Here is a 26647-nt window from a genome sequence, read left to right as displayed (position 1 = left end):
GTGTCTGAATGACCCAACCTTTAGCTTCCGTCATCAGAAATGTGGTATTCTTTGTCAACATTCACCTCTTCAGTATAAGAGCGTTCCGCTTACAATATTTTGATGATGGTAATTGGGATGAAACGCTGTTAACGTCGTCTCTTTCGCCGTTCGTATGGAGAGAGTTAATGACTTTGACAGGGTGTGGCACGATGACATTAAGCATGTGCTCAGAGGCTTCAGATTCGAGGAAGGGTAACATAATCATGCACAGAAATCGACCGGGTGCCAGTTGCATTGCTTGGTTCTAACTTTTGACAGTTACACGTGACTAGATGCCTACGTTGACTGAACTACGCCATTGGTCAGTTCCATACTACACAGTTAGTAGCGGGTTACGACCATACTAGGTTCTTCCGTCCGAACAATGCAACTGGCTCCAAAAGACTAAGTGCCCAGTTTTAAAGACTGCAACCGCACAACGTACATCGTTATTCGGATCCGTGACAGCCGCAGCAGCAATGGCCAGACTCATAGTGGTAAGAAATAGCAACATCAGCTTCCCCACCAAGCACAAGCTCAGTCTTCAAGTTTGATGTTTTCCATACTACTGTACAGATATGCCGGAGACATCAGTGGACACCACTGATAGAGGGCCCCCGAAAAAAGAAAGAAAGAAAGAATCCAGGCTGTTGGTGAAGCTAAATGCCTGAGAAAATTACTCTGCATCTCCAACAAAGAGCAAAAAAAACCCAACAAATTACTGTGTGCAGGGCAAGATATCGAATCTTGCGGCCCCTCGAGAAACCACCCTATTCACCACCATTAAACGGCGGAAGCAAGCGTGGTTTGGCCACGTCACGCGGCATAACAGCCTCTGGAGAGAAAAAAAAAAAAAAAAAAAAAAAAAAAAAACCGCGAGGGCAGCAACGGAAACGCTAGTCCGACAATGTGAAGGACTGGACAGACATAGTCCGTGAGGGTGTGGGTTCGATTCCCGCTCTCGCCCTTTCTCCTAAGTTTGACTGGAAAATCAAACTGAGCGTCTAGTCTTTCGGATGAGACGATAAACCGAGGTCCCGTGTGCAGCACGCACTTGGCGCACTGAAAAAGAACCCATGGCAACGAGAGTGTTGTCCTCTGGCGAAATTACGTAAAATGAAATCCCCTTTCATAGGTACACAAATATGTAAGCATGCACTCAAGGCCTGACTAAACGCGTTGGGTTATGCTGCTGGTCAGGCATCTGCTCAACAGATGTGGTGTAGCGTGTATGGATTTGTCCGAACGCAGTGACGCCTCCTTGAGAAAGTGAAAGTGAAAGTGAAAGTGGACAGACATGACAATGTCAGACCTGCTGCCAACAGACCACCTCAGAGGAGGACTTCGTTTTCTGTCCTAGGTCCCTTTCTGACGTTTGCAGAAGTAGCGGAACTGATGTAGGACTTAGTTTTCTGCCCTAGGTCCCTTTCTGACGTTTGCAGAAGTAGCGGAACTGATGTAGGGATGAGTTTAACGACCTTTTGGCATTTCGCCCTTAAGATCAAGTTGCTCGTGGTTGTGGTCTTTTCCGTGAAGGGTAGTGTGATCGAAGCGTTGGTCCTGTTGTACTGATGCAGTTGACTCGGCAGAAGTAGGCATACGTGCTGCCCGGATCCAGTTAATAACTCTGACCGATGCGAGGTCTGCAACAGTCTTCCGGCTGAAGTGTTCAGCCATCCTGATCACAGATGTTGTTCAAGCTCCAAGATGTGAATACCACAGGCGCGAAAATCTTTCGAGACAGACCGGCAGAAATCACTGCACCATCTGATGATCTTCTGGATATCCTTCAAGTTCTTCTCCACACTGATGTATTGTCAACTGTCCATGATACCCGCTTACTGTTTCTGTGCTCTTCTTTCGATTGGATCTGTATTGTTTCTCATGCTTCTGTCAGCACGGCAGTGTGGGAGAGGACGGTGGTAGAGATCAGTTGAAACAGACGAACTTTCGGCGTCTGTTGTCTTTCTGCATTGTTTTTCCGCGTTTAGCGGAGCAACACACGGTATCACAGAAAAACCGCGGCAACCTCACAATACCCGATGTACGTACATGTACTGAGGGTCCTACTTGTCAGACACAACGCGAGTTTTCACCTCGAGCTTTGTTTTCGGTGTCACATCAACTTTGAAAGCACAGTAATTAATCAGTATTTTCACACCAGAATATACAAAAAAGTATTTCATGGCGACAAGAAATAGTTTGTGCAACTTTTGCAGCAAAGAACCCACCATATACCAATACGGCACAGCGCTAGGGATGATCAGTGATTGGAACGGCTCGTTGGCGTGGTCCCGACAGTTCAAATTAATCAGTCTTTCTCAACCTGCTTAGTCCTTCGATCTCTCAGCTGCATCACGGGAAAGAGGCTTAGAGACATAATAGAATGAATCCGATCAATACAGGGTTTTCCGATCTACGTATCTGATGCAGGCTATCCGGGCCGTGGCCGGTGTCTCAGCCTTTCATTAAACTGACTTCTTCCCCCGTGGTTGGCTCCACGCCGGCTCTCTCCCCAATCTTTATTTCAGATAATATGATTTGGCGCGGTAACGTTGACAACCACAATCACATGCGTGCATTCTTACGCTGCATGCACATTCATGCCTAAAAATGGTTCTAGATGTTCATTGAGTTGTATGCGCGATAGAAAACAAGTGCAGGTAAAATACCTCTCTGTCATTGTGAAAATGGCATTACAAAGAGAATTGGAGCTAAAAGAAAAGGAAAGTAGTTGGAGGATGGTTGGGGGAAGTGTGACAGCAATTCTGGGTCGTTTCAGTCCTCTATAAGGGAGAGGACCGTTTCTTGTGCCCATTGACCTTAAGGGTGTACACGCCAATAGGTCGTTAAACTCCTCCAATAGTTCTTGTGCCTGACATGACGCGAGTTTCGTCCCCTGTGGTCTGGTCGGCTGTTTCGACAATGACAGTGAACCATCTCGATCCGTATGATCTGGACACATCAGTTAAAAGTGTGATTGTGTTCTAGTGTCTTCGATCCAGATATTTCCAAAACCCTGTGGTGTCAGTGTGTGTGTGTGTGTGTGTGTGTGTGTGTGTGTCACTGTGTGTGTGTGTGTGTGTGTGTGTGTGTGTGACTGTGTGTGCCGGTGTGTGTAACACCGTGGCTGAAGTAATAGATGTTCTAATAACAAGTCTAACATATTGAATTCATAATTCAGACAAAAAGACATCAAATAACAACCCTTTAAGTAATTCCCAATTTTAAGCATACTCAGTCTTCAAAAACAATGAAACATACTTTGGTTTCATGTACATTCTAAAACGAATAACTTATTTTGAATGTCACAGTCGTTAGTCATTTGGGATATATCATTACAAAATTAAACTCGTCCCAAATCATACGCCGGCATTATCGACAGCGAAAGTGCAAGTCGTCACCTCGTAGAATTAATACTATAATGCCCGGCAACGGTTCTGTCAACTGGTAGTTGTGACCGCCACAACAAAGCTACACCGACTAAAGAACTGAGAGTTGAAAGATTCTGGCGTTATACCTAATTCGTCTTTTAGAAAACTGAAAATTAAATTTGCTGCTATGCCTATATATATATATATATATATATATATATATATATATATAGTCGACTCTTTGTGTTCTCGTTAAGTTCAGTACATTAAAAGCCAACATGAACATTCTCAGTGTAATTATTATCAGACACATTGGCACAAAGATACACACACACACACACACACACACACACAGTGCACACATTAATACCAGCTAACACTAACACACACACGTTTTTGAAATCATTTTCCTTGCAACCGTTGTGTACGACGGTAGAAGACATAACCTTTCCGTATGATGTTAGTTTTCAAATCAGTTGCTAAAAAAAAAGTGACGGAGTCTCCATGATGTTCTCTTGTGGTGAAGTTTAGAAAAAAATCACACGCGAGGTCGGAAGTTGGCATTGCGCATGACCAAATAGCTGAGATCGAAAACAGCTTCAGTTTCGAGATTCAACATTCTGTTCTTGTTTAGGAGCAAAAAATCAAAATGAGTTTCCGAGATCTCAGGAGTGAGTATGAGTCTGCACGAATTATCATCGCCAGCGAAATTAGGTTTTTTTTTCCATTCGTATAGATGGTGTACACTAATCTTTTTGGTGATATGAAGTAATGAACTGCTTACGATTGCTTGGCGACACAACAACAGTTTGTACTGTTCCTGGCACTGGTGTCAGATGCACTAAGATAAATGCATATGAAAAGGCTTCTTCCCAACATTACTTATGACATCGTGTTCTAAAAGAAAATGCTTTCCTTTCACTTATATATTGAAAATTCTGCAGTTGCACTTGCAGCATATACTTCATCCTCTCTATACACTAGTGCACACTTACACTGACACAGTCAGTTTCTAATGCGTTACAGCATATGTGCGTCCCTAACTGGATGTGTGAGTTTACTTTTCAAAGGCTCAGCTCTTATTTACTGAGTCTTAGACATTCTACTTCTCTACAGTCAATACTGATCATAAAATGTACAAAAGATAAATCTACTCTTTTTTATAACGACCCCTCCGTTGGATTGCCCTGTACTATCATTAACTGTAGCTGTCTGATTGGCTTCTGTCCAAGCTTGTATAATTATGTGTGTGTGCATATGCACATGTGTGTATGTTTGTGTACTTGTATTTATTATATCTTTGTATCTGTATTAAATCTATTGCATGTTTTCCATTGCATAAATTAAAATCAAGTATGACATGTTTTAATACCTTTCAGTATATTTTGTTTATGCTAATTACCTTTGTGCCAGTATAGGGCAAACCTGTTCAAATCACAATCAGGGGGAAATTATTGTGAATGTTTTGTTTGTTGTTTTTTCCCTTCAAAATTTGAAAATGGTCTGGTTTGCTCATCTGTGCATTCTTGCTTTTCAGATAAAAGCCGGGTTGGGGGGGGGGAGGAAGGAAAAACACCATAAAATCATTCAAACCACATGTTAAACTGTTATATATATATTCTTCTTCATCTGTGTTCATGGGCTGCAACTCCCACGTTCACTCATATAGTCACGAGTGGGCTTTTATTTGTATAACCAATTTTACCCTGCCATGTAGGCACTCATATTCTGCTTTCGGGAGTGGGAGGGGGAGGGGAAGGGGGGGTGCATGCTGGGAATGTTCTTGTTTCTGTAACCCACTGAACGCTGACATGGATCACAGGCTCTTTAACATGTGTATTTGATCTTCTGTTTGCGTATGCACACAAAGGGGGTTCAGGCACTAGCAGCTCTGCACATACATTGACCTGGGAGATTGGAAAAATCTCCACCCTTTGCCCACCAGGCGCTGTCACCGAGATTCGAACCTGGGAACCTCAGATTGAAAGTCCAATGCTTTAACCACTGGGCTATTGTGCCCATCAATTATTCTGGAGATGACTTATGTAGCAGAGAGACTGCTCTTGTGGTTGTACTTGGTATTTGATTTCATTCACGTGTGTGTGTATGCATACATGTGTGACATCTTTGCCATTATATGAATTATCTCTCTCTCTCATTGTCTGTTCTGATTCAGCTTATCAAGTTCTTGCAGCCTCAGCATCAGCAGATCATGGAAAATGTCACTGTAGTTCAGTCACTTCTGTGGTGTTAGTTGTGATTAATATCATTCAGCTATCTAGGATATCTATCTATGAAGTCCATCAGAATCAGATGATGACAACAGTTCCCCAGACCTGGTGCCAGACTCAAGAATCCTGTTTGAATTAAACACTGTCACTATTCCTTTCAGAGATAGTCCCCTTTGGATTAATTTGTTTGTAATTTGTAAAGATGTATGAAATGCATGTGTATATATTTTGATAAATCATTGTTTTAATACATGTATGTTTATATTATTGCAGATTTTACAGAGATGATGAGAGCCTTGGGATACCATCGTCTCATCTCCATGGAAAATTTCCGCACTCCCAACTTTCCCCTTGTTGCAGAGGTTCTTCAGTGGCTTGTCAAAACGTATGTTATAAGTTTAAATCTGAGATATTAGAAATATTAGAAATGCTTTGTTTTTGATTAAGAAGGGGATAGGGGGATTACTGGATATTCCTGTCCTGTGCAAACTACTATCCGCCTATGCGGAGCAGACGAAACTTTCCAATTAGAGCACTTTTTGCAGACATGTTGGACTTTAATTAGAACTGTGAAGTATGAAACACATCGTTTTGTTTGTTCATTGCAGGTATGATCCAAATGCAGATATTCATCCAGATATAGACACTGTGAAGTATGAAACACATCGTTTTGTTTGTTTATTGCAGGTATGATCCAAATGCAGATATTCATCCAGATATAGACACCGAACAAGACAGAGTAATCTTTATCAAATCTGTTGCTGAATTCATGGTAAGTTTTACTTGTAAATGAGTGTATATGTATGTGTAAGTATGGTGTGTTTGTGTGTGTGCATGTTTCAATCACTCTCAGTTGTGGGCATTCAGAAAATCTGACTGTGAGGTAGTTGTTTATCTCTGTGAACACTGTTGTTAAAAAACCTCAATCCTTGTCTTTTTTTAAATCTCCCAGGCTGACCATTCCGTAAATATAGGTCAGGATTAGAATCTCAACCTTTTAGATAAAACAACTGCTTATTGTAATCCTTGTGATAGATGACTCCCAACTATAGACCGACTGTGTTCCACTATACTCATACTAACATTATGAAGCCCCGTCTTCATTCATTTTCATTTATTTTGGCATTGTTTTTTTGTGATTCTGGCAGTCAATTTCAGATTTAAACAAGAGGCACTGACCACTTTTTGAAAACGTGTCCCTTCATCCTGCTTGTACACTGATACTTTGAAATAGAAAACCTTTTCGAACAGGGGGTTTGTTAGTAGGAAAAAATGTCCACATATGATGAGGCGTACTCTCACCCTGGTTCTCTAAATTGAAGTATTAAAATGTAGGAATGTCCTGTTTCAGTCTTCCTCAGTACTTGTATACACACAATGTTTAACTTCTGAAGGGTTTCAAGTTGTGATCATAATTATAAGAAAAAAAAGAATTAGAAAAGGAGGAAAAAAAACAGAGAGAGTGAGGCGAGAGGTAGACAAGAGCCTGCCCACACATTGTAGTAAAAATGTTCATCCTGACCAGCATTCAAACTTGGCTTATAACAGTGAATAGTGGATTAAGATTTCTGCCTGCATTTAAAGACTCAAAAACAAGAATTCTTAAATGCCTTTACTTTGTCTGTTCTTGCACTTGGTCAGGCAACCAAAGCACATATCAAGATGAACACCAAGCGACTGTATGGTGCTGATGGCTATGCCGTGAAGGAGCTGCTCAAAGTCACAACACTTCTGTATGGGGCGACAAAGTCAGATGTGGCAGAAGAACTGGAGACCACAGAAACCTCCTCCGATTTGTCTTTTGACATCTCATCTAAGGTGAGGCCATGACAGTACATGAGGTAAATAATCACTGACTTTGGAGTGATTATACTTTTATATCTAAAAAGACAATGAACTTATTGATAAGTGCAGACAGTTTCTGAAAACACAGTTCCATAAGCTGTTCTATCCAGTGTGCACACGTGCATTCTTGCACACAAATTAATGGAGCATAATATTTCATAACCAAAAAAAAAATCAGCCTAGAAGTAGTTTTGATTTGAAGATTGCATAATTTTTCATGTCATAAGAACAGCTTAATACTAAAATCCTGTGGACATAACTGCACATAGTGGCATTGCTGATAACAAATTGTCAGTTTCATTGTTTGGCCTCAGTTGTCACATCTGGAATTTCAGCTTTGTTTCCACATATTATTGTTTGCAGTATTACTAGTCAATCAGAACAGTATTCAGCTCAATCTTATGTAGCAGAGAGACTGCTCTTGTGGTTGCACTTGGTATTTGATTTCATTCACGTGTGTATGTATGCATACATGTGTGACATCTTTGCCATTATATGAATTATCTCTCTCTGTCATTGTCTGTCTCTCTGTCTTCTGTCTGTCTCTCTCTCTACCCCCTCTCTCTCTCTTACTAATTTTGTGTGTGCTGTATAGTAATTTTGGAATTTGAAATTCAAGCTTTTATCTTTTATATATACATATGAAACGGGAGAGGTGAGGTTGTGAACAGGGAGTGTGAAGAGACATTGATTACCCATGGAGTGCATTTTCTACACATTGTACACAGATCAGTGACCTGAAGGATGCTCGCCGCCTGGCTTCAGAAATCACAGTGAAGGGAGCTCACCTCTATGATATGCTGAGCAAAGAAGTGGACCTTAGGGTAAGTTCATGCAGCAGTGTTAAAAGAAAAACTTCAGAAAATGACAAAGTGATAAGGAAAAAATATGTAATTTTTATGTAGTAAGGTATTAAAAGATTAATTTGAGAATAGTACGTAGTGTCGAAGGGAACGGTTGGCAATCCTCATGAACTTAAAGCTTTTAGGAACTGTTTCAGGTGTTGTTTTTATCATTTTGTATTTGAGCAAAATAAAACTTTTACTCGTTCAACATAAACATGTTAAGTCTTTTTCTTTTGTTGGTATATGATTACTCCTTTAAAATTTGTGAAAATATGCAGTATAGTTTGCATGTCATAAAGATAAATTGCTTTGTATTTGTAATTAAGTTTTCATTTATTCATATATGTATATAAATTACTATTGTGTTCATTGTTATTGCCAGCTGACAGATTTTTTTTCTGTCTCAAAATAGTATATAAGTTAATGAAAAGAAAACCAGCACTTTCATGTGTAAGAATTGCACAAATGATATTGTGTATGGTTTCAGGAAACTCGTGCACAAGTGATTGGGAGATCTTTAGAGCTGAATGAAGTGGAAGCAGGATTGCAAGCTTCCATCAAGGCTGTACAGGTAAGGGTCACTTGTTATGGCCATAGTTTGACACCATGCATAATTTTAGTACAGGTGTCCATAATGTCACACAGTACATAATTTTAGAACAGGTGTCACTTGCTACGGCCATGTGACACAGTACATAATTTTAGTACAAGTAAGGGTCACTTGTTATGGCCATAATCTGACAGTACAAGATTTTTGTACAAGTAAGGGTCACTTGTTACGGCCATAATGTGACACAGTACATAATTTTAGTACGAGTAAGGGTCACTTGTTATGGCCATAATGTGACACAGTACATAATTTTAGTACAAGTAAGGGTCACTTATGGCCATAATGTGACACAGTACATAATTTTAGTACAAGTAAGGGTCACTTATTAAGGCCATAATGTGACACAGTACATAATTTTACATGTATCTGATCAGTCATAGGTTTACATGTTGCTGATAAATTGACTGTAAGCTTGCTGATGTTGGGGGTAGTTACTCCTGTGTTTTTGTGTTGAGACAGTGAGAAGTTCTGAACTGTGTGCATATTAAGTGTAGAGAAAGTGTCTTTTTTCTGAAAACAGAATTTACTTTTTTTCACTTTGTCAATTTTACATCAACAACATAGTGATAAAAAGTCAGGCTTGTGAGTTTTTATCAGCTGGCATTGGTAGTTTGACACCACTGGACTGCCAGAACAGTTGCAAGGGAGCTGACGAGTACTGCTTTTAGTTTGGCATCAGTGAGACGGTGAAGGCTGCATCTCTGAGCTAACCATTGTAAATGCACCGCTGCTGAAATGCTTCTGATGGAAGTGAAATGTTGCAGTTTCAACATCATGGAAGTAGCAAGCAGCATTATTTGCTCTCTGACTCTCTGTCTCTTTCTCTCTCTCTGTCTCTCTCTCTCTCTCTCTCTCTCTCTCTCTCACACACACACACACACACACACACACACACAGAGAGAATGTCATCACTGTAACTGTTAGCACAAGTGTAAACATGTGAACAACAGCCGTTACCTTTATAGTTTTTATTTATCCATTGAGACATCTTGCTATAGCACATTCTTGAAGCTCTATGCGGTTTTGTCCATGTATTTTCAAAGAAACACAGTTTGGCATTGAGAGGTTTGGATCTGTGTTATATTAATCCATTTGAAATATCTTTTGACCATTTCATGGTTGGTTTGTTTTCAGGAAGAGGTTAAGAACACAATAGGTATGCTGGGCAATGTTGCATCAGATGAAGCCAACTTGGAAGCTAAGATAGAAAAGCGCAAAGCGGAACTGGAGCGCAACAATAAACGACTGCAGACCTTACAAAGTGTGAGGTTAGTGGTTCTGTGGTTAAAGTAAATAGATGTGTTTGATTAAAAATGTATGCATCCGACTGATGAATTGTTTATTCTGTAAGTATACTTTGGAAATGAACACCATTCAAAATCTAAAGTTTAGGTACAGGAGCATTGAAGAAATCCCTCCAATTACTAGGAATTGCGGAGTGCTAGCATTACCCCAGTACTTACTACAAAGTATGTACTAGCCACCATTCTGCAGTTGGTGGCATTATGGACAAAAGACTGGGAGGTTTTGGCTTCAAACCACATCAGCGACTCCAAATATTGTTGGACCCATTTAACTCCAGCCAGTTTCTACCTTGAGTTGTGTGTTCTGTGGGCTTCAGTGGGAAGACTGACCACATAGTTTATTATTCAGTTCAGTAATGCTTTTTTAGAGAGTTGTTCAGGTTTTTCAACCAGTCTTTCAGGTGCCTTTATCTTGACCTGGTTGATACCAGTACACATGTTAAGAAAGCAAGTCCTTGATGCTTTTCTGTCATAATATTGACCTCTTGTGTTATAATCTTCCTTTTTGATCATGTTGAACATTTGTTTGCCCAGAAAAAATATGGTACGTGTATCTGTGTTGTCAACATAAATCTCCCAAGATTGTGTGTTTATATTTTTACGCTTCTTATGATTTTTACAGTATAGTATTTATATAAATTCTACTGTATCATGTAGCTATGCTTTAAGGGTTAATACCTGTATCCACATCAATTCTTGAAATGCTTACCAGATATTTTTTCCTCTTGCTTTTTTCAGACCTGCGTACATGGATGAGTATGAGCGTCTAGAAGTTGATCTGCAGAAGCTGTACGATTCCTACATGGAGAGATTCCGGAACTTGGCCTTCCTGGAACATCAGCTGGATGAGTACCATCGTGCTGAGCAGGATCGTTTGGAGGTAACTCTTGATGTATTGTGTATCGTGTTGAGGTAACTCTTCCTGTCTTGTGCATCATTTCGAGGTAACTATTGTGGATCATTTGGAGGTAACTCTTCCTGTGTTGTGTATTGTTTGGAGGTACTCTTGCTGTGTTGTGTCAGCTGATTTTTTTTCTATAAATGTCTGAGTTATTCAGTTATATGTTTTATTTCTAGAAGTCTGAAAGAATCCCAGTTTCCATGCATCTACTACCATTGTTAAAAAGAATTCCTGATGTTTTCTGCAGTGTGTAAAAGAATATTGCTATCTTCTGCATTGCTAAAAAGAATCCCAGCTGTCTTTCACTTTGTTAAACAGAATCCCTGTCGTTTTCTGCATTGTTAAAATGAATTCCAGCTGTCTTCCGCATTGTTAAAAAGAACCCCTGCTCTCTTCTGTGTTGTCACCAGGAGACGGAAGAAGCCCTGAAAATGATGGCAGAGAAAATACGTCAGGAGGAGCAGAAGCAACAGAAGATCAATAATGATGATGATGATGATGATGATGATGAAGATGAAGAGGAAAAAATATTTGGTGAGTTGCTTATAATGTAAGTGAGGTCGAATAATACTGTACCAGTATTATAAAGTTATTCCTTTTCAGTTTTGTTGTTTTGTTTTGGTTGGGGAGGGGGGGGGGCGTTTTTTTTGTTGTTGTTTTTTTGTGCATATTGATGTTTTCTTTTTTTTTCTTTTTTTTAAGGTGGGGCCTCAGTTGTATGCAGACAACGGAGCACCCGTGTATCTTTTTCTTTTTCCTTTCTTTTTCTTTCCTTTTTTTCCCCCCCTATTTGGTGTATCACGTTGCCTCTCTTCATTGGCCAAAAACAAAACAAACAACAACAAAAAACCCACCAAAACAAAACAAAACCAAAAAAAAACCACATTCATTCACAGTTCAGTGTGTCATTGATTTTACTACAGATGGACAATACTACATCTTGCTTTAGTGTTAGCTCATGTTACAATCTCTGGGGTTTTTAACTGACCTAGAGTGCTTTGTTTTGGTGCTTGTTTCTGTGCCTCTCTCTCTCACTCACTCTCACTCCTTACAATTGGACATGCTGGCATGGAGTATCGTGCATTTGTGTTTGTATGTTCGTGTGCATGCTCATGGCAGTGCGCATGTGTGTAACAGAGAGCATGTGCGTGTGTGTGTGTGTGTGCGCACGCATGTGTGTGATCTCATGATAAAATTTTTTTTTTTAATCACAAACAAACAAAAAAAATCCAAAAGTATTATGTAGCATTATTTGTGAATGCATAGGTCTCATATCTTTGTTGCTGTTATACAAGTTTTCTCAATGACAATTCTCTATCAAACATATACTGAATGTGTATGGGAGTACCATAGCGAAATTTGCTGATGCACATTTTCGCAATGAGAATTAGATGATTTAAGTATTTTACCATTTTAGAAGAAAGACCATTCTTTGCAGGAATTCCAAGTAAGGCTTCCAACATGGATAGAACTAATTGTATATTTTTTTTAAAGAAAAAAAAAAGCATTTTCTACGCATGACCATATGTGATTAATTTTGTAGCAGTCAAAGAAAAAGTGTTCAGCATAATCTACCTCATTAGTGCAACATGTACATTTGGTGTTGTTAACAGTTCCCATTTTCAACAGCAGAATGTTTGTTGGATATATATTGTACAAAATTTTCCCACACCAGAAGCCAACTAACATTAATCCAAAGATAAGTAAGTGAAAATGGACATGAACAAGAGGAAGTGTAGTAAACCTGACAGATAAACCTGAATCAAACTCAGTAGACATAGAAATGGATAGGAAAGAAAATTTACTGAACCAGGCAAATAGAGTTTGGCAAGTTCTTCATTACTGACTATTCTGATCACTACCTTTCAGATAAAACACAGTGGATTGTAGAGTTCGGGTTTGTAAACTTAAGAACTTTCTCACATATAAAGGGACACATTACTGATTCCAGGAATATTTAAAGGGAGGGAACAAGATTTTGATATCTGTATACTGGGCTGGTCTGAACCTGTTTACAGGGTTTATTCCCTTTCAGTTTGCTCAAAATTAGAGTGTGACTGTGCCACTTGTGAGATTCATTCACAGACACACGACATAGCCAAAACAGTTACATCTGACATATATCACTTACATTCAAGAGGTTAAACGTGAACATGTTTGGAAATTAACCTACACTCACTCACTCCCCTTTTATAAACTATTCCAAACATTATCCAAACAACCTATTCATTTGTTTGAATACTTGTAGTACATTTGCTGTGTAAAAAGTGTGGGGGTGGGACAGGGAGATACTATTGTGTTTTCACATGGAATGTTCACAGGGCCAGATGGAGGGGATGACGATGACAATTCTGATGATGATGATTTCACTGCCAAAGCAGCCAAGCCAGCACAACGCAGATTGAGAGCGGGAGGTGGGCCAGTTGTCAGATTTATTTCTTTGTGTACCTTGTGTCATTCAATAAAATGTCATGTGATAAATGCACAGATGCTTAGCCAGTAGCAAACATTTATTCATGCTAGAAATCTTTGGCAGTGTGTGTTAATCATACAGCCTCGAAACTCAAATGAAAAGTAGCAGGTAACCGCGCTTAGGCACCCAGCGAAAAATCTGATCCCCAACAGAGAAAGGAAAGACAAGATCGACTGAGAGGTAGAGAAAAAAGTACGATTCAAGGGGGCAGAGTCGAATCGAGTACACAAAAGGTAAGAATGCAATAAAATCAAGCCACATGCAGCAAAATAAGGCCAAATGAACACGCTTAATAGCCAAAAAAAAGCGTTAGTGGAGACAGTGTAAACCTGACAAGATGGCGTCGAGAGCCTTGGCCAAAGGAATGGATCAGCGCTTGTAGCTTTTAGAGGCGTTTGATTGGCTGAGAGTGGACCGGGCAAGACGGGTCGTCTTTTCACTGTTAGCCGTGCGAAATTTGGCCAAGCAGAGCAAACCGACAGGCCTAGTTTGCATCAGTTTGACATGGTAAGTATATGTATCACCAAACATAGAGTATAACACAAACTCCTCCAGTCAGCAGTGTTTCTCTGTGTGTATTTTGCAGGGTTGTTAAACTTCAGTGCTTTATGCCTTTGTCAGTTCAGTTTGTCACAAGCACATGTTTCTGATAGGATTAAAACCAGTTTCCAGTTGTCAGCCAATAACACTGATGACTTTGCCATAGTTGGGGGTTGAAACTGGTGGTGTTTGTTTTCCATGCAGAATGTATAAAAGATGGATAAGCAGGGTTTACTAATTCCAGGTTCATATTCTAAAAGCATACCATAAATTGAATGCCATGCAAGGGTATATACTGGAAGCAGAAAGAAATCTTAATGTTGTGTTTTATATGGGGTTGGTTTTTTTTTACATGGTTGAATGATGGTCATTTTGCTTTGTTACAGGAGCAGAGCTTCAGGGTCAACCACAGACAATAGGCAGCATGAATCCGGAGTTAAGTGAGGTAAACAACATTATTTGATCTCATACTGTAACAGTCAGGAACATGTTTGGAATGATTGTATACTTTCTTGAGATACAGCTTCAAGTTTATATTGGCATTAAAATAATCCTTTATAGTTTTTTGGGGTTTTTTTTGTTTGTTTGTTAGTTTGGGGTTTTTTTTTGTTTTTGTTTTTTTGTGTTTTTTTTGCTTTCAGTGCCGAACTAGATTTTGGATCATGTAGTTTAGAAGGAAACAGTTATTTTATTTTGGAACAAAAGTACATGTATAAATTTGGTGCCAGATATGAGGTGTAATAAATTGTTGACAAATGATTTGGGGTGTGTGCTCCTTCCTGTCAACTGTTCTTGCATTCCTGACCCTGTTGGCGTCTTGTAAATGCAGTACTTTGTAGTGCTTATTCAGGCATAGATATGTAGGCAGCATCTGAAAAACTTTATGAAAGATGCTGTTTCTGAGGGCGAAAAAAAATAACACCATGAGCATACAACTAGTGTTAATAATTGTATACCATTATGGACTGATGTATGCATTTGTGTCTACTTGCTTCTGTGTGTCAGCTAAAGGCATGTCAAATTGGCTGTATGATATGACAAGAAATGTTACATTTTATTCTTACCATTCTGTCTCTCTCTATCTTTTTTATCTTTTTTTTTTTTTAAGATGAAGACTGAGGGAGCTGCTCCTATAAAGGTATCTCAGAAGTTCATGGGGATGGTAGTTTTAATGGCTGGCACTTCTGGCAGGGATTTTGTGGTGGTTTGCTGTGTACCCCTCATCTCCGGCCCTCCTGAATTCATAGACAATGCACATAATTTGGAATGACATTACTCTGGATCAAAAGGGGTCTTCTGCTGATTTGTTTTTTGGTAATGGTTGATTAAGCAAATATTCCTAGTGAATGATGATGGGGATATCCACATACTTATACATTAGAAAATGAATTGAAATATTATTAGAAACAAACTGAAATAGAATTAAGATAACTAAAAACAAATTAAACGTAAACAAGCAGTGACCAATTATGGTATGCTGCACCACTTCACACCCATTCATAAGTAGACACATATACACCCACATATTCACCCGTGTGAAAAAAACAATAACAACAACAACAGATATTTACTTACCTGACAGGAATCTTCGTAGGTATAAACTTTGAAGGTTGTGACTAAACAGTGACACATAAGTTAGAGTGTTTCTTCTCAGAGTTAATCAGACATAGACTGAAACTCATGCTTGGATAGTCAATGGATCAGTGAGTGAACACATGATATGGATTATCAATTTCACCCATGTGAATCTGAATTCCATACAGCACTAGATGGAAGGTTCATGTTAAAAGAGCAGTTCCATAAAGTACTTAAGATAAATGTTTCGTGTTAAAAGTGTCGTTCCATAAAGCGCTGTAGATGTATGATTTATGTTAAAAGTGCCACAACACTTGTCTGTGTCCACTGGATATGAGAGAGGCACTGCTAAGCTGATATTGATGTTGATGTGACCTGACAGAATGATATGCAGCAGAAACTCCCACAGACCAGCACATATCTTACTTCAGAAGGGGTCAGCTCTGAGAGAACTGTTCATTCTTTCAGAAAAACGTGTGGAGGATATTGGTGTGTGTGGATTTTGGTGAAGGGTTTGGAGAGTTCAGGTGCCTTTTTATATTGACAGATGACCATGATCTCACTTTCGCTGACAAAATGGCTTTGCTTCCAAAATGCCATGAACGATGTCACATAAAATTCATGAAATTTTCATGTCGGTTTTGAAAGGAACGTAATTAACAATTAGTTGTTAAAATAAGTTTGTCAGTTGAATGTAAACATTCAGTGTGTGAAACTGAAAGGAAATGTGTGTGTGTGTTGGTGGTAAAAACTGTGAATTTGAAATGACTGAAGACTACATGATCAGGGTGCTGACAGGTAAAGTCAGGTCAAACAATTATGTAAAATCTTACTGTTAGTTATTCTGCATTTTAAACATCTGTGAACAAAAGGAAGAATGAGTCTTAATGATATTTTGTTTATACTATGTGTTACTGATATTTTGTTTATTTCATGTAAAATCCTTTTATTACATTTATTCTGAATTTTACACATCTTTGAACACAGTGAAGATAAATTGAGTCTTACTGATGTTTAGTTTTTTTGTATTTATGAGTCTACAACTCATTGCAGCATTTGAAATGAGTTTTGTTGATGTAGATAAAAGCTTTCATGGTTTGTTGTTGGAGAGAGATCCATTTTCTTAATTATCTGTGTGATGCAAAGAAGATATTGTTCAAAACATCTTTGTGTAAAAAGGGATATTTAGTTCCAAATTAAGCTTATGCATCAGTAATGATGTATTACTCATGATGATAGTGTTTCATGAGTTAAGCTAATGTCTCTATATATATGGATGGGACATTGTTGTTATTAAATGGATCAGTAATAATGTATTACTGATGATGATAAACGTTTCATGAGTTAAGCTAATGTCTCTGTGTATATGGATAGGACGTTGTTGTTATTAAATGCATCAGTAATATTCTTACTAATAATGTATTACTGATGATGATAAACGTTTCATGAGTTAAGCTAATGTCTTTATGTATATGGATGGGGCGTTTGTTGTTATGAAATGCATCAGTAATAATGTATTACTGATGATGATAAACGTTTCATGAGTTAAGCTTATGTCTTTATGTATATGGATTAGACATTTGTTGTTTTTAAATGCATCAGTAATATTCGTACTAATAATGTATTACTGATGATGATAAACATTTTGTGAGTTAAGTTAATGTCTATGTATATGGATGGGACATTTGTTGTTATTTAAGTCTGGGTATTTTCATTGTGTGAAAGGAAGTGTTAACACTGTGGTTGATTTTCACTACACATACTTGACCGTGACCCACTAGTGCAGACTCCAGTGTGGTTGATTTTCGTCTCATGTATGTACACAAAGCAAGTCTTAATTATTCTTCCTGTTTCAGTTGTGTGTGTGCATATGGTCAACTTTAATGTTGGCATTTAGTCATCAAGGAACAGGTCATAGTGAAACCAGCGCTGATCCCCAATGCTGTTTTGAAGGTTGTTGGGGTTTTTTTGGTGGTTTTTGACTCACTTGTGTAAACAAAGTGAGTGTGTTTTAACCCGGTGTTCAGTTGTCTGTGTGTGTGTGTGTGTGTGTGTATGTCCGTGTGTCTGTGTGTCCGTGGTAAACTTTAACATTGACATTTTCTCTGCAAATACTTTGTCAGTTGACACCAAATTTGGCATAAAAATAGGAAAAATTCAGTTCTTTCCAGTCATCTTGTTTAAAACAATATTGCACCTCTAGGATGGGCACACAAAAATTAAAAAGAAGCCTAATTATATGCAAACTGCATTTACTGTTATATTTATATTTTTTGTATTCTCTAAACTTGGCACTTTGACCTCTTATTCTGACACAACAACAAGAGGAGTCATTATTATCATTTTTTGTTCAAACAGGAACTTCTTTTGCTAAGCATGGAATTTTTATTTATTTTGCAAACGTTTTGGTGCAGTTAGTAAAGAAGGGAAATTACTCTGTAATTAATGCTAGGGGACTTAATTTATCACAAGTGAGTCTTGAAGGCCTTGCCTCTCTTGTTTTTTTTTGTTTGTTTTGTTGTTGTTGGCCTGTCTTGATGCTTTTCCTCAGTAGTTTTGTTTAGTTTGCTGGTGGCATGTTTCATGTTTGGATTTTTTCCTATCCAAAAGCAACAATATATGGAAATTGACCATACTTTGTATCCTTTTCCTCAGGCTGTAAAATAAAATAATCTGTGTCTAAATTCAGGCTGATGTAATTTACTTTCTTTGCACACAACATGTGCTTATGTTTTGTTCCAGGAGAGTGAGACAGAAGGATCTGGTGAATCTGACTTAGAGCTGGATGACGATGATGAGGACGACAGTGAGGGGGCAGGCGCAGTACAAGGGGCAAAGGCCACAAGGGGTCGGCAGCCACCACCACAGAAGGATGACGATGACAGTGACTTTTAGACCTGTCTGCTGCCCTCTGACACAGTCCTGCAACAGCAGTGACCATCCATGACTTTGCGGTGTTGGGGTTTCTCTTCCTTTGATTATTAGCAAGTATGAAGGACTTTGCTCAGCACTAAATCCTTTACAGTACATTCCAGTACAATGTTAGATAGATATTCCTTTTATAAGAATGAAACAGAATGCTCAGGGAGGGGATTTCTTCTTTTTTTTATTCATGTCAGTGATATAAAGTCAACATTCTACGCAAATATAATAATGTCAGTACTATGAAGTCAGCATTCTACGCATGCATCAGTCAGTGCTATGAAGTGGGTATTCTTTGCACACACACACACATGCATGCACACACATATTCACGCATGCGCACACACACACGCATACACACACGTACACACATACTGTAATTTATGCTATAATTTTTTGTCAGCAATATACACATTTTTCTTTGAATTTATATCAGCATCCAACATGACAGATACATCATGTGTACTTGGATTATGACATCTGTCTCAGGAAGATACATTTTACAAGTTGCAACATCAAAATGTCTTTCTGCAGAGAGACTTAAGAAGAGCTTATCTAGACAAAAGGCTTTTTCGTTTAAATGATGAAATAATACACTAGAAGCATTAGCTTACAGAAAAGGAAAAGGATGACTTGGATACAGTCTATTTATATCACCTGTTTGTTTTGTTTAATGTGTTTGGTGTTGTGGTGGATTTGGTGTGCTCTTTGACGTCAGACTTGTGATGAAAAGGGGAGCTGAGTTGTTGTGCTAACTGGACATTTGGAGGTATAAGACTGGCGTGTTTCTATTGTTGGTATGGAGACAGTTTCTGTGTTTGGTGCTGGTTTGTCTTTGGGTTGTGACTGAAGAGTCATGTTCATTTTGTTTGCTCTGGCCTGGGTTTTTTTTGTGTGTGTTTTTTTCTACAACATCCCTCTGTTGCTGTGAAGGAGATCTGACTGGTGGTTTGGCAGTATTGATTCTGATGATTGTTGTTGATGTCTTGCCTATCATATTTGCTGCTTTCGGTTTGTTTGTTTGTTTGTTTTTTATTGTTGGTTTTTTCCCTTGTTTCTGTTTTTTCTTTTCTTTTTGTTCTTCTCTTTCTTTTTTCTCCCTTTGCTTTCTTCTTATCTCCTGACTACACAGTTTATGAGGCCTGCAAATTTTGAGTGCATAGAGACACTCTCTGTCTTTGTCTCACTCGGACTCTCTATCTCTCTCTGTCTCTGTCTCTGTCTGTCTGTCTGTCTCTCTCTCTCTCTCTCTCTCTCTCTCTCTCTCTCTCTCTGTCTGTCTGTCTCTCTCTCTCTCTCTCTCTCTCTCTCTCTCTCTCTCTCTCTCTATATATATATATATATATATATATATATATATATATATATATCATTTCTCTCTCTCTATCTCTGTCTCTGACACACACACACACACACACACACACATACACAGGATATCAGTACCATAATTTTCCACCATGTTCTCTTTCTCTGGAAGATTTGTTGATCAGTAAGTCTGTGCATATGTGGAAGCATGTGTGTATGTGTGCACCAGAGTGTAAGTGTGCATGTGTCTGTTTGTTTGGTACGTTGGCTGGTATGTTAATGTGTTACTGGTTCCTTCTGCTTTTTTTTCTGTAATACTTGCCGTGAACCTCTTTCTTGAAGACAAAGCTTGGAAGTGTTAACATCCAAACAAATGAGGACAGTCTGTCAGGGAAAACATGTTAATGCTCAGTAAACTTGCCCCACCTGAAGTATGAACTAGAAATCCATTCCCAATCTGTTCTTTATTATTGTCTTTTTCAGGATAGTTTTGAAATAGTGCAATTAAAATGTGTTCAGCAATGTTCCAGTCATCTTGCAAATGAAGAGATTAACATATTTTTATCTCTTTCTGTGATATTGAATCACCCATCTGTTTGGGTACTTTGTTACCGGAAAAATATGGTTGAAGTGAAATTACTGTTTGATATTACTGATGTGTTCATTGTTATTCAGATTGAGTGCAGTTTTAATAAAGATGATAATGATTTATTTCAGTGTTATTTGGTTTGTATGTTTGTGTTTGCCTCTATTTTCTCTTGTTGTGCTCAAACATGACAGTCATATGCCAAACAAGTCTGCATTTACGCTACTGTTAACATCTGTTCTTTTAGATAACCTATTTCAGTGTCAGAAAAATGCAGTTGCTGTTTTCAGAATTTAATCGGCATCCATAAAAATAGCTTTGTCTTACTGGCTGAATTAAATAGGCATCCATACAAATAGCATTGTCGTTGAAAAGCAATTAAGAAATAATAGATGCATGTACTATTTCTTCTTTTCATCATCACTGACCTTGACCATCAGCTCATAACCTTTCAGAACATTTCAATGTGACATTATATCAGTGATGTATTTTGGACAAAGGTCACGTCCAATAGAATAACACTGTGCAAGAGGGAGACAGTTCTAATCTTCAAGCTTTGTTTCTTTGTTTTGATTGCCAGTTACAAGCAGTGAAGTTGCTAACATTTGATGAAAGACATACATTTGTGGTGAATGTGAAATGTTTAATTTCTGGTAACTGTCAGGTATGCAGTATTAAGCAGCAACAATGAAACATTTTCACAGCTCACATTTCAAAGGCCCATTAGAAGTCAATATTTTGTACGTTACAGACTACGGACAGTGCAGGCAACTAGACATACAAACATCTGTGTGCACAAATACATTGCTCTGCCCACCACACAATAGATAAACACACTCACACTATAGTGCATGCACACTTGCATGTAAGCACATTGACTGATTGATATGGATACTTATATAGTGCCTATCCTCAGTCGGAGACCAAGCTCTAAGCACTTTACAAATACAGGGTCATTTGCACAACAGGCTGCCTACCTGGGTAGAGCCAACTGATGGGTGCCACTGGGTGCTCATCATTTGTTTCCTGTGTCATTCAATCCGATTTAAGGCACTCGCTCACACATTCAGACATGTAACATTTTACGTGTATGACCATTTTGTTTATTTACTCCGCCATGTTGGCAGTTATACTCTGTTTTCGGGGTGTGTGCATGCTGGGTATTTTCTTGTTTCCATAACCCACTGAACGCTGACATGGATTACAGGATCTTTAACGTGTGTATTTGATCAGCCTGCATACACACACGAAGGAGGTTCAGGCACTAGCAGATCTGCACATGTGTTGACCTGGGAGATCGGAAAAATCTCCACACTTTATCCACCAGGCGCCACTGAGATTCGAACCTGGAACCCTCAGATTGAAAGTCCAACGCTTTAACCATTCGGCTATTGCGCCCATACATGTGCACACACAATCCATCATAATTTATGGTTATTCTGGATACTATTTGAAACTCATTGTACACAACTAAACCTTTTTATAATTATTAGGTGGTGAATAGATTGGCTTTAAGTTTGTTTTTCTTTTTGTTTTTTTAAGGAGGGTAGCTGCATAGAATTTATATTTTGGGAAGAAAAGACTTTTCAGCTGGCTTGAAGGGCAAGATTTCTTTGTTCAAATAATATGAACAGAGACATGCATTCACACACACACACACACACACACACACACACACACACACACACACACACACACACACACTATGCACTCAAAATTGTATTTTTTTAAAAACAAAAACCGAGCAGAGCAAGAATATGTGACTGCATGTCTGAACACAATCTGTCATCGCTGTCAAATCCAGCCACAATTTGGGTTATAGGTCACAATGCTCTTCAGAATTCATGACATTGAATGCATCCTGTCCTTTTTACACAGTCACAGTAACACTTTTCCCCATTGCTAACAAAACTGTCAAGCTCCATAATATTTCAGTTCATACTATGTAAGTACATATAGCTAGTAATTAAAGCTAGATTTAGTCTTTTTTGAATGAGGGCAGTGATGCAAATACTGACACAATGGAGTGTGTGACAGTCATTTCACCAGTTGCCAGTTGTATGAGGCTATTTCAGAATCTTTCCAGTCATTCCAAACCAATGAGTGAGAGTGAAAGGGTTCAGTGAAAGGAAATGTTTGACATGGAAGAAAAACTCTTCCTTCTAAATCATGCCATGTCCTTTCACAGTACCTTTTCACTTTCACTTTTATGTCTGTGCTGATTACTGGGGCCCCCTTTTCACAGTCTACTTGCAAGTTTGCCTGAATTGCCCCCTCATCATTTCATCATTTTTTTCATTCACTCCAATGATACCCATCTTTGATCTCTCCACGACTCTCATGCCTTGCCTTACTACCTCAGTATCCTTAGAAATTCACATCTCCAATGACTCTTGCGTATATGGGGCATATGACCTATCACACAGGGGAAGTGGTGGTAGCTGGCAAGACCTGCAGCCTGTTTGGTTTCATACTAGTTGCCAAGACAATACATCCACTGCTGATTAAGGCCATGAACATGACTCTTTAGTTAAACATTTTTGGAATGGGGCAGGAATACACACAGAGCAGTTGGTGACTCTCGACTGTCAGTGAAGGGGAACTTCACATGCTTACTGTCACCAGATCTTCCTAACAAAATGAGCAGAGAGACTGTAATATCCAATTAACAGACATTAATTTTCCATCTTCAAAAAGAACCCATAGCCTTTGCTTCTTGCAAAGGTTGAATCCAGCTTACACTACAGAAGAACTATGACCTGGTGGACTACATGTGTACTGCAATGAATTCCTGCCTTGTGACAACAAATCTGTGGAGTCTGACAAGTGAAGGTAACATAATTTGTCAGTGTTTGCAATGCAAACTGACAGAAATAATCAGCAAAGTGAACTTTGCCTCTTGGCCTATGTTTTGCAATCCCCTTACATTACAGTATTTTATAATTTTGAAACAGATTGGTTTCACATTCTTTCTGCGGTTTTTGTTGTTGTTTGTTTGTTTGGTTTTTTTGTTTGTTTGTTTTTTGTTTTGTTTTGTTGTTTTTTGTTTGTTTTGTTGTTGTTTTGTTTTGTTTGTTTGTTTGTTGTTGTTTTTCTGAAGAAGTGTATGAATGTACAGAATATAACGAACAAGTTTCGGGAACATAATAATCTTTCAGTTGGATGGAAGAGCACGTTTTCCTTGTTCACATTTTCAGAATGTAATAAATTACTGGCTGAACAGTTTTAAGTGAATGTGGAAGGTAAAGTGACACAAAGTACTGTTCATGCCATTGAGTTGTTAAGGTTCTCCTTCCTCGAGGTGGTTGAGCAGGATATAAGAAGTTAAAATAATTGGATCTGTTTCACAAGTGAGAAAGGAAAGAAGGAAAGCAAAAAATTCCATTCGGTCAACAAGCCCTGGATAGGTCTCTATGACATTGGGTCAGCAGCATGAAAGGTGAATTATATAACCATGTAGCCTGGCTGTTGGTTTACCTTAACGGCGTTAGCCAATATAGGTCATCAAACTCAACTCTTACGGCTTTTGGTTTTGTCAGTAAACATAACGTTGGTTTGGTTCATACTTGGTTGAAGTGCCTGTGGTCTTAATTCCAGCATCTCTCCCAGCACCTACACTCCACCCACCACCCACCACCCCTTTCCCCTACGTCCCTTCCACCCGCAGCACTGTTCCCTTCCTGTCGAGACTTTCACGGGGAGCAAAACCTTGACCTAGTCAAACATTGACTTTCAGGTAAGCCTCACTTAAATCAACCCTTCAGTTATTTAGGTCGTCAGTACTGCTTTCTTTGACACTATAGTTAAGCCTCGGTGTATTACACAATAACTAATAAAGGCGGCCACTGAGTGTTTTGTTATCCTCTTCTTGCTCAATACACAGGCAGTGTCTGAGACAAGGTCAGTCTGGACGATGGTTTTAGAACTGATGAGTTTGTTACTTTTCCTCCACTTTCTTCCAGCTATTCTCTCATTTTCTCTCTTCTTCCGTTTGTCTTCTCTCTCTCTCTCTCTCTCTCTCTCACTCTTCTGTGTGTGTGTGTGTGTGTGTGTGTGTGTGTGTGTGAACTGGATGGAAAAAATGCGCACTTTTTTTTTAATTCTCGATTATAAAGACTCTCTCTCTCTCTCTCTCTCTCTCTCAAAAGCACACAACATCGCTCAGTTCTTAATGAATGTTGTCACAGTGAGAACTGCAAACGCCGACATCGAAATCTGGCAGACAAGCACACAACGAAAATAATCTCTCTCTCTCTCTCTCTCTCTCTCTCTCTCTCTCTCTCCAGTGATAACCACGTTATACCAAGGACTGAACTGCGGAATAAGAAAATAACGTTTTGTCAGTTTTTGAATCGATTGTTATGTTGTTGATTTTTGTTGCTGTTACAAACAAGAATGTATTCGAAAAAGGAACGAAATAAAACTGCAGGTAGCGTTGTTCAGTTACTACTAGGTAAAAAAAATCAAAACACTGGCAGACGTGAGTGTGCAGACTGAAGAGTCATGGTCTTTAAGATATGGTGATTGACCTTTCTACTGCCTGTCCTGCAGTTCAGTTCACGGTTACTCGTAGAGGCGTCAGTCACTGCGTTCGGACAAATCCATATGCGCTACACCACAGAATTGGTAAGCAGATGCTTGACTCGGACCAACAACGTAACCCAACACCGTTCAGCCACACATCTCATCATGCGGAAGCCGATGATTAGTGATGGATGTGAATCCCCTGATCACCAGATGGCTCTGCAGCTCCACATGGAGTTCACATGACACGTCCCTGACCGGCCTCATCACGTGACGACGACCAAGCACTTCTACCGGAGCTCTGTTGACACGCTCAGTGGTCACGTGGGCTGCTGCGGCCGCGACGTGACATCCATCTCCTCCTAAATGTGGCCAAGGCCAAAGAGATGGTTGTCGACCTCAAGAGGAACCTGATCAGTGCCCAAGTCCACCCCACTAGTCATCAAGGGGTGGAGAGGAGGGGCTGGAGAGAGGAGGGCAGGTGGAGCTCTTCCGACTACACTGGCAGAATAACAGTGAGTCGGGCGGTGCTCACATTCAAAAGCCTCTCCTCTTCCCGGTGGCAGCCTCAGGGCTCATGACAAGGCCAGGCTGTCCAACGTTACTAGGATCGGCAGCTGAACCTTTGTGATGTGTATTTCTATGTATTGAGAAATATAATTTTCTGTGCAAGGACACCAAACATTTTTAAAGTATGATAATAATAGATAAAAAGAACTTTTTTTCATCATTTTAAACGGCAGCTGGCAAGCCGATTAGCAGACCCGTCAGTGACCTTGAAGCACAATCTAAGGCAAGGGAAGTCGGGCGCCTTGGAACCATCCTCTGAGCGTGATACCACCCGTCGGCTGTGTGATGTGCCACAGGGTCAGACATCCGCCAGATAGGGCAGGCTGACCAGCCTTGGGGCACGTGCACTGAGACAGCCTGTTCCGGTGCTCCTTCCTCACTGCCAATGGCTGTTAGACTGTACAACAGCCATGCTCAAGGGCTATCAGACTGTACAACAGCCATGCTCAAGGGCTATCAGACTGTGCAACAGCCGTGCCTCAAGGGCTGTCAGGCTGTGCAACAGCCGTGCCTCAAGGGCTGTCAGGCTGTACAACAGCCATGCTCAAGGGCTATCAGGCTGTACAACAGCCATGCTCAAGGGCTGTCAGGCTGTACAACAGCCATGCTCAAGGGCTATCAGGCTGTACAACAGCCATGCCTCAACTTGCGTGACCTGGCAGCTCCGTTAGAAAACGAGTAACTTAGTTTATTGATTGTTCGTCAATCTGTCACGGTGCATCTTTGTGAGTAAGTGCGTAATTGATATATAATATATGAATGTGCAAGTGTGTGCGCCGGTGTGTCCACATCCAGGCGTGTGAATTTTGCAATGACAGTGTGAATGTCAATTCAGCATTGTGGTGATTTCTATCGTGTGATATAACAAGACTTCACCGTACCGAGTTTGTCATGTGATCAGTGTTTTATTCATTTATCTGTTTACTGTCTTGTTTGGTACATTTGTTTTGCTGTTTGTTTGTTTTTGTTTGTTGTATTTTTTTACTAATCCGTGTGTCGTTTATTTATTTATTCATTCCAT

General features: G+C 39.4%; 1 protein-coding gene across 2 annotated transcripts; it reads left to right on the top strand.

Moving 5' to 3' along the window:
- Positions 1-3969: 3969 nt before the first annotated feature.
- Positions 3970-20641, top strand: LOC143279719 (clusterin-associated protein 1-like). Of its 2 annotated transcripts, XM_076583838.1 has the most exons (13): positions 3970-4066; positions 5900-6011; positions 6314-6398; positions 7268-7444; positions 8200-8295; positions 8804-8887; positions 10061-10194; positions 10969-11110; positions 11542-11665; positions 13453-13545; positions 14531-14589; positions 15253-15282; positions 18462-20641. In XM_076583838.1, exons 1-13 carry the CDS (start codon positions 4045-4047, stop codon positions 18612-18614), a joined length of 1311 nt encoding a protein of 436 aa, XP_076439953.1. In that variant the 5' UTR covers positions 3970-4044; the 3' UTR covers positions 18615-20641. The 2 variants fall into 2 exon arrangements, with proteins under 2 accessions (XP_076439953.1, XP_076439962.1); XM_076583847.1 differs by lacking the exon at positions 15253-15282 and having other exon boundaries at positions 18462-19931.
- The last annotated feature ends 6006 nt before the right edge of the window (positions 20642-26647 follow it).

This window comes from Babylonia areolata, chromosome 1 (genome assembly GCF_041734735.1).
Source record: "Babylonia areolata isolate BAREFJ2019XMU chromosome 1, ASM4173473v1, whole genome shotgun sequence".
Taxonomy (NCBI): Eukaryota; Metazoa; Mollusca; class Gastropoda; order Neogastropoda; family Buccinidae; genus Babylonia; species Babylonia areolata.
Note: the sequence above shows the minus strand (reverse complement) of the source record. Positions and strands in the feature narration are given on the sequence as shown.